The 19,170-nt window shown below is 42.0% G+C and overlaps 1 protein-coding gene across 3 annotated transcripts; it reads right to left on the reverse strand.

Moving 5' to 3' along the window:
* Positions 1–2,531: 2,531 nt before the first annotated feature.
* On the reverse strand, positions 2,532–18,887 carry cunh21orf91 (chromosome unknown C21orf91 homolog). 3 transcript variants are annotated; one of them, XM_076273916.1, is made up of 5 exons: positions 18,790–18,887; positions 16,792–16,925; positions 6,133–6,663; positions 5,365–5,427; positions 2,532–5,012 (listed from the first exon to the last, which is right to left on the reverse strand). In XM_076273916.1, the coding sequence occupies exons 2-5, from the start codon at positions 16,916–16,918 to the stop codon at positions 4,846–4,848; spliced, it is 888 nt and encodes a 295-aa protein (XP_076130031.1). In that variant the 5' UTR covers positions 16,919–16,925; positions 18,790–18,887; the 3' UTR covers positions 2,532–4,845. The 3 variants fall into 3 exon arrangements, with proteins under 3 accessions (XP_076130031.1, XP_076130030.1, XP_076130032.1); XM_076273915.1 differs by having other exon boundaries at positions 16,792–18,023; positions 18,790–18,864; XM_076273917.1 differs by lacking the exon at positions 18,790–18,887 and adding an exon at positions 18,723–18,741.
* Between the last annotated feature and the right edge of the window lie 283 nt (positions 18,888–19,170).

Raw genomic sequence — 19,170 nt, forward strand, 5'->3', positions numbered from 1 at the left:
ATGCTGAGACTGCAGAGAGCGAAGAGGCATCATTATATTATTACATTATTAATGATATTTTATTATATTACATTATAATTACATTACAAAGTAGCTGTATGAACTCTATCATAATTTGTGTCTATGGTAACCACTAATCCAAAAAGTCTGGTTGATAGTCAGATTTGACCAAAGCTGTAACTATGGTAACAATAACCCTGCCACAGTTCAAAAGTCATCATCAAACCAAACTTGAACTTTGACCTTTACCCTTTCAACATAGATGCCAAGTGTAGGGAACATGATATATTAGATTTAGTTATAATTTAGGCTATATAAAAACACCTGCTCTTAGGTATTTGAGGGAACTCACACATGCGGTACAGATCAGGGTGCCGGTGTTCCGATTCTGCTCCTGGCGTAAAACCAGTAGTTGTAGCATCATTTCTTTCATCTCCTCATTATCTGCATGGAGTTTTCCAAACTCCTCTTGAAAATCCATGGTATTGGCTTCAATCAGCTAAAATAAAGCGTATTGAACTTGAATCTATAATCTAGACTGAACAAAATCCAAACTATCTAGGCTACTGAGAAGCGAGCGGGTGAGTCCTAAGGTGAAGATGCATCAAGTGATCTGAAAAAGAATCTTCGCCAACATTGACAGGAGCTCAATTGTGACGTCACCATTATGACGTTAGGGCCGCAGAGAAGTAGGCCTAGGATGGGCCACTCTTTTTCACATTCAAATTTCGGCCAAACATCCGTAAACATCCTTTTAAAGCTTCTTTAGCAGCCTAACGTGACATCTAACCACTTGATAAAACAAATACATAGCCTAATCCTCAGTTCGTTCCCAACAAATGCAATTGAATTGTTGGCAATAAGATTCTGCTGATTCCGATAGGCAATGTGGCCAATAGTCAAGGACGATGGAAGTAGGATATTTTGCTGAGAGAAGGTGCGAGTCCTGCTATTAGCCGGGGTCCGTGGGTTTCACCCTGGGACATTTTGAAAATACTGACTGCTAAACATACCATTTTAAAACCGTTTTCTAGGGACAGAAATAGCAATACCTAGCGCCCGTCTTCTGTCTGACTGACGTGAACATTGTACCTACCAGCAATAGTATCACTGAAATATCGTATGTTGACAATGGAGAGAACCTTTCAGAAATGATGCGAATGGGTTAGCAGAACCATATTTTTAGTGAACAGATTATCCCCCTCATTTCTTCAGTGGTTCAGTCACTTACGCAGACGCACACACATTGATTGAGCGCTCACATCACTACCTCATGCCTCTTTATCTAAATTAAGAAATATTTCTGGAAAACGTTTACTTTATTGTACTTTCGGCCTGCGGTTCCATAATACGAAATATATGAAAACAGAATAGCCTTATGTGTTGTAGGCCTACAGGTCAGTTACTAACTCCCTTATGTCAAAATAAACTGATTTGATCCACAGCAACCTCAAACACCACCAAATCAGGGCGATTTTAGCGAAAAAGCTATCAAATATTGAACAATGGGATAACGTTTCATCATCAGTTTTATTGATGCCTTAAATGTTGACATTGCTGAATACAGAGATGTTTACATCAAAGAAGCTCTGTTCTAGAATTTTTGGTGTACATCCACCTGGTAGGCAAGGGAGACGTTGAACCTATTGAACGTATACCTTTGCAGCTGCCTCTCGGTAGGCTACATCTCTTGATCAATTTTGGTCATGTTTTGATTCCAACTTGAATGTGCAGTGTTCCCAATGCATTGATATTATGGAACTAACAGCTATTCTAAGGATTTTGAGCTTTATTCAATCTTTTTTAAAACACTATTCTGCACATAACAGTACAATATACTTATGTGAGAATATGTTATATACTTTATTTCAGTTTTTGACGGTGTTTGAATGTGCTTGAAGTTGTGAAGAAATGCAATAAAAGAATCGACAAACATCAGTTTGTCGAAGCGTACAGTTGAAGCGTATGTTTTAGTCTGACCAGAAAAATAAGTTTGGGAGCAGCATATGACATTTTCATCTTTAAGAAGTCTGATAACAACGCCATTGAGGTCAAATTGACCATTACTTCAAGGCCTCCCATGAATAAACACTTCAGTGGGCAATACATACAGTATCTGTATGCATCATCTCACCACTGGCTCACCTGTGAAAGCCCTCTGAAAGGTTTTTCAGAGTTTCTCATCCAGACCTCTTACACAGTCAAGTTCTGCATATGGGAAGGTCCTGTAACAAACTTCCAAAGGCTGGCGAGTTTGACCAGGGTCCTTAAATTCTAATGAAAACACAAGGACTGAGAGGACCGAGTGAGAGCAGGTTCGTGGACAAGTTTCCACCTCCTTAGGTTTTACCCCAACACCCGTATGGAAACGAGCCTAGTGTCAACGTGATGGAATTTTCCCTCTTTGAAATATAGGTCATAGGAGTAGAAGAAAGAAAAATAAGTGTTCACACATATGAGACTTGATCCTTCCCCTGCCAAAAGTTTTTTTTCTTATTCTCTCCAACAATGACCGTTTTATCCCATTTATATCTTTTAAGAAAATAACTTTATTTGTTTAAAAGGAACAAATACAAATCAGCACTCAGGTCATTCTCTAAAGAGCTTAAACGAGGACATTATTGCATGTTGCACATAAAACAGTCATAAGCAAATACCAATAAACAAAACAAGGAGATACACTGAAAATACTTGATGTAACATGACATTAAAAAATCACGCATTCACCAGAGTAAAATAAGACAACAAAAACAAAATCATAACACACATTTTACAGATTTCTGCAACACTCTCAGTTATCTGTCAGCAAGAGTGAAACAGGAGTCCAGAGACTAAGAGCTAAGGCTAAATCCTCCAACAGCAGACGAACTGTACCACACAGTTGACCAGCAGTGCAAAAGGAGTATGATGAAGAGCTCACACATAGTAAGTACTTCACACATAATACATGCCTTCCCTCCCTGAACTGCATCTGTCCTTTTGTCTGTGGTTTGAAATGTTACAAGCTCTGTTTTGTGAGGGACATCCAGCTAAAACAGAACTGAAATATAACTGACCGACCACGCAATAAAATGAATTTTCAGTCATTTAAAACTAAATAAAAAATACAAATACAGAAAAATTCACACCTTCACACCAAAAAACGCACACAAGAAAACGCAAGCACAATATTTCACGACAAACCCTCAGTGGGGTAAAAATTCTTCTCTTATGAAGAGAGGAGGGTGCATTGGTATTTGGAAATCCAAGTCTTACATATCTCTAGACAACAGTGATTTGAAGAAATCCCTATACATAAATGCAGGGATGGGACTATGTTGAAATAGTTGTATTTCTGTTAACATCCATGAGGGGGCCTCATGGTTTCAATTCTAAATTCAGTCCGAGATTGCTTAGGGGAGACTGCATAGCCACAACAAAGTCTTAAAGGACTTTCATTGTCAAGTAAAAATGAGAAAACTCATGAAAATACTGAAAAAAGGAACACTATACAGAAAAGTGTTTACTTGTATTTAAGCATTGTTAAATGTAAACGTAAAATTAAAAACACTCACAAAAGAAAAAAAATAAGCCTTTATCCTACAATTAAATGGAAAATACAGACAAAATACAGACAAATTCGAAAAGGTATGATACAGTGAGCAGTCTAGCTTTTAAAACTGTCAATTATCAAGTATTGTGCCTTATACGCCAAAAGAAACAGACAATAGTCTGCCTAGAAGACTTTGGTTAGAAGAGGTGCCAATTCAAATAAGCTATAATATTTAATATTGCCATGTCCCTTTTTAATATTTAAGGCCCAGAATGTGCTTTTTCCCCCTACTAACTTTACATAGCAGTGAATGCATGACATGTGACAACTCAAATACAAAGTGAACACACAGAAACAGGATGACATGTTGATACAATGAGAACACAATGAGAACAGAACCACAAGCATAAGCAGCTGCAGGTGTCAGCATCCATCCATCCATTCACTCATAACATCCACCCTGTAACCATGCTTGAGCGTGTTTAAAACAAAAGGAACACTCTAGAAAGCACTGCAGAAATTACTCGGAGTCTCGGAGAGTCCCACACTTTGGTTTTACTTCTCCAAAGAAGTGGCTTGGCCATCGGTACCACTTCAGATTATTTGACGTGGAACTTTCCCCCCTCTGCAGATGAAAATATCACACAGAGTCCAGTGCAAACTCCTCGCTTGCGAGAGTAACCACAGCAACAGTGGAACTGGTTCAGCAAAACCGTATGGTGCTGAACTCACACCATAGCACACAATGAAAGTAATCCAATAATAAAGCTAAATAATAAATAGTCAAATAAAAAATACAAAAGAAAAAGAAACACCTTATTGCAACAACCAACCCTGATAAAAATCATAGTTCATGATGATGATGATGATGATGAATCATAATAAACTGCATTAGCGTGTGTAAAACTCATCTGATAAAACTCTGAATTCTGCATAGTGGTAATACAACAGAATCTTCCTCTGGGTCCAAGTCTCAACAACTTGCCTAAACCAACACAAGGTGTCATCATCACCAGTGGAGTCTGTTCTTTCTTTTTTTTCTTGTCTTTACTTTCGAAAGTCTTCAAGTATGGCATATTTAACCACCCTCAGCTATGCGGTCAGCCGTAAAGCACTGGCAGCACAGAACACTGATCTGGACTAGTCCACAGCATGTCCTCTGCAGTAAAAAGGTGCATCTCTCAGGGGTTGAGAGGAGAGGAGAGAGGAGAGGTCAGTTCAGCAGTCCAGAGGAAAGGCCTTTTCCGAGCGTGAGCGAGCGAGCGAGCGGCACAACATATTCCAACCCTCCTGGGAGGCGTTCCACTCGTCCCTCACTCCACTGGCGTGTTGCTGGCCTTCACGCTGGCCCTGCTGATCTGCAGCCATGGCAGCTTTGCGCAGTTCTTGAAGAGCTGCTCAATGGCAATGTGCCGCACGTGCAGCTGGGACGACAACGAGTCTTTTTCCTGCACAGCGCTGGTCAGCTCCTCAAACACTTCTACAGACGGGGGAGGAGGGAGTTATCAGCTGGGTGTGAAAACTATGTAATCACGTAAATCATTTTATGAAGCGAGTCTCGATTTCAATTGCTTTAGTTTGAATGTCTGCCTAAAATAGATACCTACACCTTATAACACAATAGGTAACTATAATTTTGCGTGTACAAAAATATGCCTGGAACTATCTAGATTCTAGAGGGACAGTCCTTCTAAGATCCATCCCAGAACCTACTAGTGAATGGCTCTAAGCTGAAGAGTCCTACACACACCTTTGTTCTCTCACTCAGAAATAGTTATGAAATACTAGATAACTAGTGTACATCCAAGCCAAAAAGACAGTGAGTCTCTTACTTTGGATCTGAAGCAGCAGCTGTCCATTCAGTTGATGAAGCTCTTCAAGGCTCATATTGACCACTGGGGAGACAAAATAACCACCACAAACATAGTCAAAATGGGAATGACCAGCTACAAAATAGGAATTAACCGGTAATCATGGTCATCCTACATCTGGACATTCCAACTTATTTACACAGTACATTATCTTCTGTGGTAGTAAATTCTGAAGATATGAGCAGACTCAAGGACAAGTGACACAAGTCGACCCGGAGAAGCATTCTCCCCTTCCACTGACAGCGTTCTCAAATCTATTTGGCCTTGGTGGTGTATGTGGTGTGAGAGGAGTGATGAGATAAAGTCTAGACAGCCTGGCAGTGCGTGGTACTGATGGCATACACAGACAGACAGGATAGACTCTGAGCCCTCGAGCTATGGCTTTCTGACGGCTCGACTTCCTCCAAAATGGGTGAGAGAGACAGATAGAGAGGGGGGGAGGGGGGAGAGGGAGAGAGAGAGAGTTTGGAAGGGAGATAAAGAGAAAGGGAGAGCCAGCAAGAGGGAAATGTGAATAACTGTGATGAGCCACAGTAGCTAAGATAAATAATCATCCTGATTCATACACGAATCACTGAATTAAACACTGTCTAACACATGCATATACCCACACACACCAAACACCATCGGCCTCTGTGGACCACTTCCAAGTCTGCAAACTCAATGCACACTCCAGACGCTAGTTAAATGTTCAGCAGATCGGGGGGGGGGGGGGCAGTGTTAACTTACACTCCTCCTGGCTGTATGCTGGGTATCTTCTCGGCTGTGTGGCCGACGTGTCCCCTTGTGGCGACTGTGCGTTACAGAGTCCGGTAACGTCCCTCTTCTGCACTGCTCCTGCCCACCCTCCCGGCAGCAGATGCAACCCCAGGTCCTCGTCGGTGTGGCATCCCAGAATGCCTTTGGTGAAGTCGCCGTTCTGGACAACGGCGGGGCCCTCTGCCCAGTGCGGTGCGTAGCGTGGCACCTGCGTGTCAGACTGCGGTAGGAGCTTGCGTTCGCCCTGCTGGTTGTAACAGAGCAGCTGATGCCGAGAGCCAGTTTGGTGACCCGTGGGCGAGTCCGAGTCGGCGGCGCGGTTCTGTGCGAGCTGCACAATCCGACTGAGGCGCTGACTCAGCGCCCGCTTCACACCCTCATAGGCGCTACGTGAGCCCTTGGCCCGCGACAGCTTCTGGTTGGCGATCAGGTGGTACTTCTCGAAACAGTCACGATGCCCGCGGAGAGACTTGGAGTGGAGAAGAGTGGAACTACAAACACCTGAGGGACAGAAAAAATATATATGTAAGCACCTGTGAAAGCTGACTATTAGGGGTGGGCGATATATATCGTCTGCGATAATATCGTGATTGTGCAAATTTACATTATCGAGTATTTAAATTACTTATGGGGAAATAACACTCGAAATCAGCAGTGTTTCCCATACATTGACTAACCTGTGGCGGGGCGCCACGAAATAAAAATCGGCCGCCACAGATGAATATTCTATGTTTAATTTAATTTAATTTAAATATAAGGTCAAATCCTGGCATTGCCATTGAGCTGCGATTTTTACGCACGCAGCCTTTCCTTGCCCCGCCCTGCTCTCTCTCGTAGCCCGCTGCCACTCCTCTGCATGTGCATTTAACAAAATATTCACGATTGTTGAAGGATTGTTGTTGCCACATAGAAGCATTGCATAGAAGACGTCTGGCTAAATTGCTATTAAATCCACTTAGCATCGTGACCATGCTTCGCAAATTTGTTCAAAACTGCTGCATTGAAGTGAACTCTGCTAAGGTCTTATCACAACATAGTAGGCTACATTGAAGAGACTAAACTAAGTTAAGTTATGAAATCAAGCAGTATCTCAAAGCTAACGTTAGAATATTGTTTGGATGTCGAATTTAGAATGCTTAGCCTACTTACAGCTGCTTGTCAATTTCGTTGAAGGCCTCATTTTATTGACTCTGACACTGAATGTTTGCAAAATCCCGATGTAAATGGAAAAGTGTTTTCCAAAATTCAAAAGAGCTTGTCCCAAGGAGAAGTACGAACCTTTATTTTAACTATGTAGAAAACGTTATGAATTGCATCCACACATCAGCTGCCTTTCAACTGTGTTACAATTGCAAGGGTTCCCTCAAACGTCTTAAAAAGTGACAGGCACTCAATTAGACCTATACACCCCCCCCCCCCCCCCGTTGTCAAAGTCAGCTACCGCCACAAATTGAATCCAATTCTGTGAGAAACACTCATCAGGCATTGAAACCTCATACATTCACTAAATCCAGGAGGTGTATGAGAGAGAAGCCCCTGGCTGAGCGAGTGTCACATGAATCGCTAGTGGGTCAACGTTGTCGCCTAATGTTTATTTTGTGCAGCTAGACTACTTGGGATTTTGTGCAGCTACTTCTGTTCAAGTAGCATTGACAGTCACATTTTTTCCTTCATGGTATTATATGGAGAGAAAACATTAGCCTTTGAGTATTTTAATAGTCAGTTGTAAGCAAAGAACTCTTCTCATGTAACCCTTCTGTAAATGGACTGAAGTTCGCTCTAAATATCTATGTTTATCGATTATGCTAACAGTTAGCATCTCTATGGGATTTCTCATATACATTAGCCATAAGCTAACGCATTAGTTTCTATTCTGTAACTTGGAATGCTAGCCTACATGATTGCTCTTAAACAAAACATCGAAGGAAATAACTGAGATGCACTCTGTTGGTCTGCTTCATTTTACAGTCAATCCTAAGTAAAGGTTTTTGAAAGGAACTTCAGCTTCAGACTTTCTAATGTCATTGCCACACACTCAAGTGGGGGCAGAATTGGAATGCGTCATAGAGTGACAATGCATTTGTTGATTTGGTTAAAAAGTCACAGGTTAGGTTATTGGTAGGGCTGTAACGATACAAACCGAATCGTGAGGTTGGTGTATCACAATTTTTGACCCACGGTTCGATATGAATCTCGATTTTTCTTTTTTTGTTTAATAGCCTCCCTTAGAACACCAGAGGATTACAATATAATATATGTATTATTTTATATCCTGATATAAATATCAGTCATTCAGAAAAATATTTTTATGACAGCATTAGCCTATAGCCTAGGCCTACTATTTTTTATTACAACTCTACCTCTTTAATTCAGCTGTCTGGTTGAAGCCTGGAAATATTGTAAACAAAGTAGCATATAGCTTAGCCTATCACAGTCTACTGATTGGACTGTTCAGTTTCCCCATGTATGTTTAAGTTTCAAGGTAATACTTGTTCTCCTTGGGACAGGCCCTTTTGGGAAACGTTGGTATTGAGATGATCAGTCAACTTCAATGCAAAAGTTTTAAACAAATATGTGCAGCATGCTAATGATGCTAAGCGGAATTAATAGTAGCCTAATTTAGCTAGTCGTCTATGCGTCCTTGCTTTCACGATTGTGAATGTTTTATTTAAGTCGCGCGTGTTCATTGAGCAGGAGAGGGAGGGAGAGTGAGGCAAGGAGAGGGGGTTTACTTCTATACTGTTTGGTAAAGTTGCACACATAGTCTACAATGAAAGCAAGGAGAGGTATGAAATTATTATTTATTTATTTATTTGTTTTTGGACAATGTAGGCTACCGATAAGTAAAGGGGGAGTTGTGGGTTGCTTTTGCGGCCGCATAAGCTGCAAAGCACTGCGTGAAACACTAGAAAGGGTGTGTCGCGATTCTGCCTTTTCACACCGCGACACAGTATCGTGGATATGAATGTCGCGATTTCGGTTTCGAATCGTAAATCGTTACAGCCCTAGTTATTGGTTATTATTGTATTGATGCTATTCATAAATAATGAGCTGTAAAGTAACTCAGACTTTTACAAAAATTTTTTTATAGGATATCGACTAATTATCGCTATCGTCAAAATCACAAAAAATATCGAGATATTATTTTTTGTCCATATCGCCCACCCCTACTGACTATTAATGAGTACTGTATTAACTCCATTGACCAGCATGCTTTGTGTTATAAATGTTTATGTTGTAAAATGATATTCTGTATGTACACCAATCACATGCCTTTGTTTGTTTTGCTTTTATTTGAATTATTTAAGGTTCCATTTCCTCAGTGAGGAGAAGGCTCGTCAGTCCCAGTTTGCCCTGAGAGAAGAGAGGTCACTGTTTTTCCCGCCTATAGGTGCTGTTTTGTGGAGACTTAGCTGTGCTTATTATCTCCCAATTTTTAGCCTACTGGTATACAGGAATTCAGCCAGTTCACCATTCCACCGCCGAGAGCTCAGGGTCCTATTGCGCCATTGTTTATATATCCTGTTTATTGTAACTTGTGCCTGGTACCTGTATATTGTTATATCCTGTTTATTGTAACTTGTGCCTGGTACCTGTATATTGTTATATCCTGTCCTGTTTATTGTAACTTGTGCCTGGTACCTGTATATTGTTATATCCTGTTTATTGTAACTTGTACCTGGTACCTGTATATGGTTATATCCTGTTTATTGTAACTTGTGCCTGGTACTGTGCACACCCGTTAAGAAGGGGTTACATATATATGTAAAAAACATTGATGCAAAGAACAATTTACAGATGACTGACCAATTCTGAATTTGCACAACCTAGAACTAGGGATGGGCAAAGCGAGGCTTTGTAAAACACTGAAACGTTCAAAGCAATTGTGCCCGAATTGTTTTGAGGCTTAGAAACAATTCCGACACCTCAGAGCTGTATATAGTGGAACAAAGCTTTCAAATGCTTCGTAGTGGAGAAGCAGATATTCAAGTCCGTGGCTTGCTGTGTAACCTATGTTCCTGGTCTTAGTCAAAAGCTAAGCAGTGATGTCCTTGGCCAGTTACTAGATGAGAGACCACATAAAGTGACACTTTAGCTAGTGAAGCTTATTGCTGTCGCTAGTGTTCTCTAAATCATTTTCTTCTCATAAAAACTCTTGATGTTGCAATATGTTTGCTTCATTTTTGAGCATACTGAGAATTTCTGGTTGAACCTGTGTGGTTAATGATGAAGTAAGAAGCTGACCATAAACAGATATATTATCTGAAACTACACTTACAAACCAAACGGAGAACGAACCACAGTTGAGCAGCCTTGGCTCCCGTGCAAAAACAGCCAAGTTAACCACTACACCATCATGGCTATGGCTTAAGCCAAGTCTACACTGTTAAATAAAACGCACGGACACATAACAGCTTGCTGCCGACATCGGTGAAATGCACCGAAGGTTCACTTAGCCGTGGTCACACGACATGGCCGTTTTGAACCATGTTTCAAAGCAGTGGTCACATGACATGGGCGTTTTGAACCTCGTTTCAAAACAGTGTTTCGAAACACTCATGTTTCGAAAGCTCGACACTAATTCGAGACGTTAGTTTCGAGCGTCACATCCCTGTTTAGGACTAGTTAGGACTAGGAATTTATGATGAAATACTGACTGATGGAAATAATATTTAGTTTAGTTTTTATATTAAATGCAAAATATTTTGTACTTAGTTTGTCAAAAATTAGGCCAAATTTGGAACTCCCAAGTGGTTTTTGACATTGCGTAAGACGATTGAAGAGAGCGGAAGAGGCACGCTCAAGCCTCCTCGGTGACAGCGTTAAAGCTTCTTATCAGCCAGGGATTTAGGCCATAACGAGACAACGAGATCTTACCCAAGACAAACACAGACACTTTGCCAGGGGTCTACAGTAGGTCAATCCCTTAAAAGCTCTAATGAGGTCGTTACAGTGTCATTATCTGCCCCACAGAACCATGACATGCCAGCAATAACGCAAGAAGTTTCACATGAGTTTCAAAATGGGGAGGAACATCTGATTTCTGAAAACAGACCAAAAAGGACTGGGCTAGTGTCTCTCCCCTATGGACGAGGGAAATGCTGCCTGACTGGGAGAGCGGCCACATAAGCTACGCACTGAGCAGAGGCAAGCAGCACAGGAAGCAACACCTTAACTTTTACATCACAGCCAACAGAAATGCAAACAGAAAACAGAAATGCAAACAGAAAACGGCACACAGCACTCACTCGCCATCTGCTAAACCTCAACGCCTGAGCAAGGCCTGAAGTGCTCTCCTACTCAACCACAACTAAAGTGCAGTTCTGCCAGTCATCACTCTATAGTTCTAGAAACTTTAACCACCATTTTGAAAAGCAGACACAGAAGCAACTAAATGGGTTTATATATTTTCCACTCATCAAAACATTTCCTCATGAGCCATGCTGCTACATGTAAAGTAACACAAATGTACCTCAATAATCAGACATGTCCAGCTTGTGCATCCATGGCATTCATTAAGCTGGCTAGAGTTGAAACACCACAGCAGAAAGATCACATTCACTTAAACCTAGTGGAAACAGTCATCAAACAATATATGTTCCATCCATGATTGATGATTAATTTCAGATGAGGGCAACGCCAACTACCAGGCAGTGGCAAAAGGGTTCAGCAGGGTTGTATTGGAAACAATGGAATCAAATATAATTGAACGTCGAAGGCAGAGTGCGCCGCACTCATGTTGGCGCCTATGTGTGGCAGCCTTAAGTCCGGTCATCTGTGATTGAAAAGCTTGGGGCCCTTGTCCCAGTAGAGATGAGATCTCATTGCATCTCATTGCTCTCTTTTTTTAGGTAACAATGTCACCCAGCTCAGTCAGTGCCTGACGCTCAGCACAGGCAGCTGAAATAGACACTCTAAACTTGATGACCTGACTTGCCTTCTCCAACGCCTGCTTCCCCGGCCCAAACAAGCTCACTTTCAGTGCTAATCAGCTTCAGGTCACAACACCAATGCTCAAGCCTGACAATGCTGCTAAGAAGCACTCTACTCAATGTTTACAGAACAGTTAGTCTCAAGTCAACGTCATTGGTTGAAAAAAAGTGTTCCGTAAGCATTTTATTAACCAATAAGTTCATATATGTGTCACTGTCTTATCTATCTGGATAACGATGTAGCCTAACCCAGCAGTGTTTGTCTCATTATTGTTTTGTGCTACATAGACACAACAAAACACTTGAGGTTGTGCATTATTGTGGATATCATCGAGGCTCCATCAGCCCCCTCATGCACTTCTCCATGTTGCATGCTACTGTGTGCTACTGTATGGATACCTGCTTCCCTGTTCTCCCCATACACAGACTTCCTTCCTGTCTCCCAGCATGCAACCTTTTCCTCTGATTGTGTCTCCGCCAAGTGCTAATGCTTCCGTCTCTAAATAGACATCTTTCTGAGGCGCCGCCACAAAGGGCTCCATCTTGAGTATTTAGGCATCGAGTTCAGTAAAGTGCCTTGAGACATTACTCAGTATTGATTGAACTGCACAGAGCCAAAAACTGTCAATGTTTTCAAGTCAGAGGCAGGAAATCTGTGTGTGTGTTTTGAGTATTTCTGTATCCAACACGTGAGAGGCAACAGGGTCATGAGATTGGGAGCAAGGGTCATAGGCAGCAGGGCCATGGCAAATATAGCATGTCCCACCTAAAGTGAAGCGAGATGCCAACAGCTGCATGTCTAAAGAAAGACCTCCCAGCCAGTGGCGTAACTATAGTAGGTGCAGCAAGTGCAGTCGCACCAGGGCCCGTGACCTCCCGGGGCCCGTCGCTACCCCCGCCCTGCCTCCTTTTTTTTTTTTTTTTTTTTAACTTTAGAATGTTAGAGCATGGAGAGTGAAGCGTCACTTTGACGATCTATCGGAAGATGAGCGATTAACCGATGCAGAGAGATACTTCAAAGTGCAGGTATTTAATGCAACTCTGGACATCATAATCAGTCAGCTCTCCCAAAGATTTGCAAGTATGCGGGAAACTTGTCATGTGTTTGAGTCTTTACGTCCTATGACCCTTCAACTCGCAGGTGATGATGAACTGCTTGAAAAGGCAAGACGTTTGTCAGACCATTATAGCAGGGACATTGCACCGACATTCCCAACACAACTCCTCTCATTCAGGTGTTGCTTTAAAGCAGAGATTTCACAGAAGTCATCCATTTTTTAACTTGCCAAAATGCTGGTGGTAGACAGTGTAACATCCACATTCGGGGAAGTGTGTAGGCTACTCATGTTGTTTCTGACATTGCCTGTGACTGTGGCAACAGCTAGCCTAAGCGATCTTTTTCCAAACTCAAACTTATTAAGACCTATACCTAAGGAGCAGCATGGGGCAGGAGAGGCTCCGTGGGTTAGCTATCCTGTCCATTGAAAATACGAGAGCCAGAGCATTAAATATTGGAAACATCGTTGACGATTTTGCACAACGAAAGGCTCGTAAGATGGCCTTCTTCTAATGGCCTAATTCACGCATATTGGGGACTGTATTTGAATGATTTTATTTGGTTTCTGGACGGTTAAATAGGTTAGGCTACATTAAGTTTTGTTTCTGCGCAGTGCGAGATTATAAGCAAGCAATCTACGCTTACAGTTTCAGCAGAGGGTTGAAGAGGAGCATTGAGTGTTCCCATAATTCCATGCGAGTTGATGTTAATGCAGTAATATTAAATTACCCTGGCCTGCAGGCTGTTAATAAAAATTTTTTTTTTAATGTTTTCACATGTAATGGATATGTAGTCGTGTGTTTTTTATTTGAAATTGTAATCTGTAACTACTGAACTACTTCGGTGCCTCAGGCCCTTTGCATAAACAATTGAAGTCACCCTTAATGTGTATTGCATGTATCAGAGCTAATTCATCCTGGGCCAAAGTATATCGGCTTGGGGCCCGCGTAGCGCTCTCGCACCTGGGCCCACCATTGGTTTGTTACGCCACTGCTCCCAGCCACCTCAGGGAGAGGGCAAACAAAACCAGGAAAAACTGGATTTGGCATGAGACTACTACTCATGTTAGCCCTTCTAACAATGGCTAAACTAATCACGCTAAGCACAACCACCTTGTTTCACAGGTTGTCTTCAGTTTGGGTGTGTGTGTGTGTGTGTGTGTGTGTGTGTGTGTGTGTGTGGGGGGGGGGGGGTCTCATTGCCTCAGCATAATTGTGCTAATAATAGATCTGCAAAGCACACACATTTTAAAATAATTTAAGATACACATTTCTGAATATGCCTCAGTGCCTCAACTGCTTCTTGGCCAGAACTACAGCTCAAGAGCAGCACTTTCCCCAATGCTATTATTTCTCATGCTCAGACAAAAAACAAAACAAACAAAAAAAACATTAATCTGGAATATGAGAAGCCATTACAGACGTGCAGAGGCCATATCTGCGGATTATGTTTCCCGGCAGCCTGTGGGATGGAGAAGCCAATGGCAGAATCAGTAGATCAGACTAAAGCCTGCTCCAAACGAGCCCCCCCACCCCCCCTCCTCAATCCCCTGCAACTCCAAAAACAAGCCCCGCTGTTCATTGGTGCTCTGGCGCTACAGGGTGAAAAGTTCATCCCACCATGGAGTAATTTGGAGCACCAGAGAGAACAGAGATAGGGATGTGTGTGTGTGTGTGTGTGTGTGTGTGTGTGTGTGTCTTCAGAATATCCAGTCATTCACTACAAAGTGCCATATATACTGAATAATCATGGTATAGTTATGTATGAATGAATGGATGTTCATATGCTGTGTGTGTGTGTGTGTGTGTGTAGGGAGAGAGAGACAAGAGTTTACTGGAAAGCTGTAGGCCAGGTCATACACACACTGGCATCTGCAACACAGCACACGTGAGTGCATGCAAGTGTAGTATTGTTTCAGCTGGGCAGAGAGAGCGCTGGCCTCTGGAATGTGCTCGCCACTGATCCCGCTCCACTGCACTCATCACTACCACCAGTGGCACATTCCGTGTGCAAGCAAAAATTCTACTGCGGTTACGTAATAATAGGATAAAAGAAGTTAACGTGCTGCTGGGTTAGGGGGGGCTTCAGAGAGTGGATGCTCTCTGACAGATAACTGTGGCTACATGAACTCCACAGACACACTTCACATTACTGTCTGTGGTCCTACTCTAAACAGATGCTGACCACTTCCTCTTGTTTTAGCGGAGACAAATGGTGGTGTGGTGCATAGCACATGTAGCAAGACCGTCTAAATAATTTTGCTGTTCAACCCAGGCCATTAAGCTCTGAATAGATACACTTCCTGGCATCCCTAAAAGAACAAGCATCGGCTGAATTAGGGACACGGCCCTCATTGATTTTCTTTTCATCTCATTTCAGTCTTATAATTTATTAATGCTTCATCGATTCCAGACGTCATTTTGAATATAACTCAAGAGGCAAGACATTCTCCTGCACCAGCCATTTAGAATCAAAACAAGAAAACAGCACAACACAACAATGTCGACACGACCGACTAACACAATACACATGCCTTGTTTCAACAACGAACAGTGGCCCACTAGCTGCTTTCCGAGATAACGTAAGCTATGAAAGAACTACTGCCTCTGACTCATGCATGCGTGTGCGCACTTGTGTGTGTGCGTGTGTGTGTAGCCTTCTGTGTCACTAACCCACTGCAGGCACAGGCAGGCCTGGTTAGAGGGCACAGTGATTGAGCGTGGTCTGCGATGGCAGTCGTGTGCTGGCATGTCACAGGCAACAGGCAGTGGGTGTGCATCACCTACTTGGTAATTCACAGCTCTTGTTGTAGCAAGTGTCCACTGGCTGTGTGCGGCTGTGGTGTGTGTGTGTGTGTGTGTGTGTGCCTGTAATGGCGCAGAGCAAAGGAAGTGTAAGCAGATCCAGGTTTGGTAAATATTTTCAGCATGTGTGCTGCTCACAGATTGGCTGATAAGGTAGAAATCTGCCTGCTTCTACTGTTAATGTCTGCCGTTCACAATGGGCTGCTGACCCGAATCACAACAGGGTCATTCCATTTTCTTATCTCTTAGGGTTCCATTGCTTCATTAAGCTGCAGCCTGACAGGAAATCACTAGCAATAATGTAGCAATTTTGCGCTTTGTGGCATACAGGCAGAACATAGTTAAACCAAACTTTTGAGGCGATAAGTGATGGGTGACAAGTGACAAGCAAATCACCATAAGTCTGAGGCTTTAGCGGTCAGAATTTATTTAACATTATGCCACTAATTATAACAACACTCTGTGGCAACCTGGCAATTTGTAGAGCTACCGCAGCCTACGCTTCACAGAAAACCGCGTCCCCACACACACACACACACACACATTGTGACTGTCCAGTTGCAGCAATTCAGGCTGTCACTCACACTACCAATCAGGAGAGGAATTTCACAGCATTCCATGAGGTTCAGGCTCTGGGCTCCGTAAAGCATCTTGAGACTGTATAAATAAAGCTTAACTGCACTGAATTGAGTCTTGTCAACTTTATCTGGGGAATTTAGCCTGCAGCACAATGCATGAAGTAGCACAAGGCATGAAACAGTTTTGAAACTGTAGCACTAGATAAAATTACTTGATACAGGAAGTGTAGCTAAGCAGCCTAGGCTTTATCTCTTACCTTCAATGCTGAGCTCGAAACAGATGTGGCAGAAGGACATGGTTCCTGTGTCTGTCTCCAGCTTACAAACACTGCAGATATTGTCATCATTCAGGTCTATGTTCACAAACTGTTCTTCTTCATCCATGGTGTTCCTGAGGACACAGGCAGTGGAGAAAATAATGGAATGAGTAACTAGAAAAGATTATGTTCATTTCATAGACTACTGGCTAAATATAATTATTTAACAGACATAATTTGCAGCCGTGGCCTACTGGTTAGCGCTTCGGACTTGTAACCGGAGGGTTGCCGGTTCGAACCCCGACCAGTAAGCACGGCTGATGTGCCCTTGAGCAAGGCACCTAACCCCTCACTGCTCCCCGAGTGCTGCTGTTGTTGCAGGCAGCTCACTGCGCCGGGATTAGTGTGTGCTTCACCTCACTGTGTGCTGAGTGTGTTTCACTAATTCACGGATTGGGATAAATGCAGAGACCAAATTTCCCTCACGGGATCAAAAGAGTATATATACTTATACTTATACAGACAAACTGGAGGTTTTTGGCAGCACCAATGTTATACAACTCAATATCACCATGAAATCTTAAATCTCAAATTCCATCTATAAAGGTATGCATGATATGTGTATTGCAAATGTACTTTCTGGGAGAGACTGCATAGTGACTCGTTAGCTAGAACCTGAGTCTTCTGTGTATACAAAATAAATGAGTTTACACAGAGTGAATCTTGAATGTTGCAACTAAGTAATTTCGTCAGTGATCGCACAGAATCGTGCAACCCAAATATAAGTAACCAAAGGGATAACCACAAATTAGAAGCGCACCTTCGAAGTCTGATATACTTTACTAAAATGTCCAGTGACATACAAGTCATGTTGAATACTATACATTAAGCACTGAAAGCAATGGCTTAACAATCTGCATGGAAACCTTTAATTAGTCTAACAACAGTCTTAACACCTTGTAAGTAAAACCATGCCTGCTTGTGATTAGTTTTCATATGTAACTTTCACAACTATTTTACTAACGATAGCCACCTACACCTAGACATCCATTATGATATTAGGACAGGACGTTTACATCAATGGTTTCAGCATTAAGCAAAAGTCAAATTGGGAAGGAATTAAGTAAACCATGAAGGGGAAGCATAAAAAGCCATGCTTATCTTTTATTACGTTGACCACCAATATTGTATTGTTGTCCTGCTTAGAGATACCCAGTTGAGTGGTTGGTCAACTACGATTACGTTACAAGTAGAAGAGCAGAGTTAGACAGCTGATCTGACCTTCATTACTTAAACAAACCATTATATGTCAAATCTATCCATGAACAGAACGTCTAACCACACACGCGGTGTTGCTTCTGAGGATGATCAGCTAACGTTAAAGGAAGTACATAATGCAGGAGGACAGCAACGCTAACGTTATAATACTTTAACACTCATGCGTATTTTCTGACTGTGAATAACTCGTTACTTGGTAACGACGGTTAACGGTACGGTAACGATACCGTTACTGAGCTAAACATGTGTTTGTTAACGTTAACGTTAATTCGATAGCTAACAGTATCAAAGCTAGCATCCATCTAACGTTAAGTTAGGTAAAAGAAACCAGGCAGACACACAACGTTGGGAAACATTAACGTTAGCTATCTGGTATGGGCTAAATTGTCGTTCATTATGAACAAAGACAAGAATATAGGCTAATATATTTAAGCGTCGTATATACATTCTAGTGTTAGCTGGATGATTATGAGGGGTCGAGCAGCTAGCTAGCTAACAAAAAACCCAGCCAAACTAGCGAGATAGTTAGATGGCTATGTATCGCTAACGTTATAGCAAGTTAGCAATCGCTTGTCGACTTAACGTTACTAAAAGGGTGACCGTTATCTGAGTTCAATTAGCCTAAATCTGACACAAAAGCCCCTCCAAATCACCTTATAGCCTCAATGATTACGAAGTATATCACTGCTCCTCTCTAAATTTTATCAACATTAATCTCACCTTACACGACTCCCACACGCTGGACTGAAAACCACACTGGACCTTTCCCGTTCTCAACAACACGCAGACATCAGTTTTGTTATTGAACATGCACGCGCACGCAGGCCCGCCGCAGCCACAAGTAGTCGACTCGATTGTGAGGTTGTGGGGGGGACTGGACTCTAAACAAGACACTGCAACGGGAAAAACCATTACGAAATTAGATGAAACAGAAAATTATTTATTAGAGGTGTCACTGTAATATATATATATATAATATATATTTATAATTACAATATATACAATATATATTGTAACAAAATATAGACAATCTATTATTTTAGGAGCAACATGGGGTTATCCAGGCTCATTAATTTCAGTGACAATGTCAAGTATAAACAA

Source organism: Alosa pseudoharengus, unplaced genomic scaffold (genome assembly GCF_046254945.1).
Source record: "Alosa pseudoharengus isolate Yale_2024_CS ecotype anadromous, Long Island Sound unplaced genomic scaffold, YU_APseudo_1.1 YU_APseudo_1.1_scf_8, whole genome shotgun sequence".
Lineage (NCBI taxonomy): Eukaryota > Metazoa > Chordata > Actinopteri > Clupeiformes > Clupeidae > Alosa > Alosa pseudoharengus.

Bases quoted from the DNA above. Each gene is read 5' to 3' on its own strand.
- cunh21orf91 (XM_076273916.1), bottom strand. From the start codon at position 16,918: ATGGATGAAGAAGAACAGTTTGTGAACATAGACCTGAATGATGACAAT. The intron at 6,664-16,791 runs GTAAGAGATAAA...TCTGTCCCTCAG, and splicing joins TTTCGAGCTCAGCATTGAAG to GTGTTTGTAGTTCCACTCTT. The intron at 5,428-6,132 runs GTAAGTTAACAC...TTGTCTCCCCAG, and splicing joins AGCATACAGCCAGGAGGAGT to TGGTCAATATGAGCCTTGAA.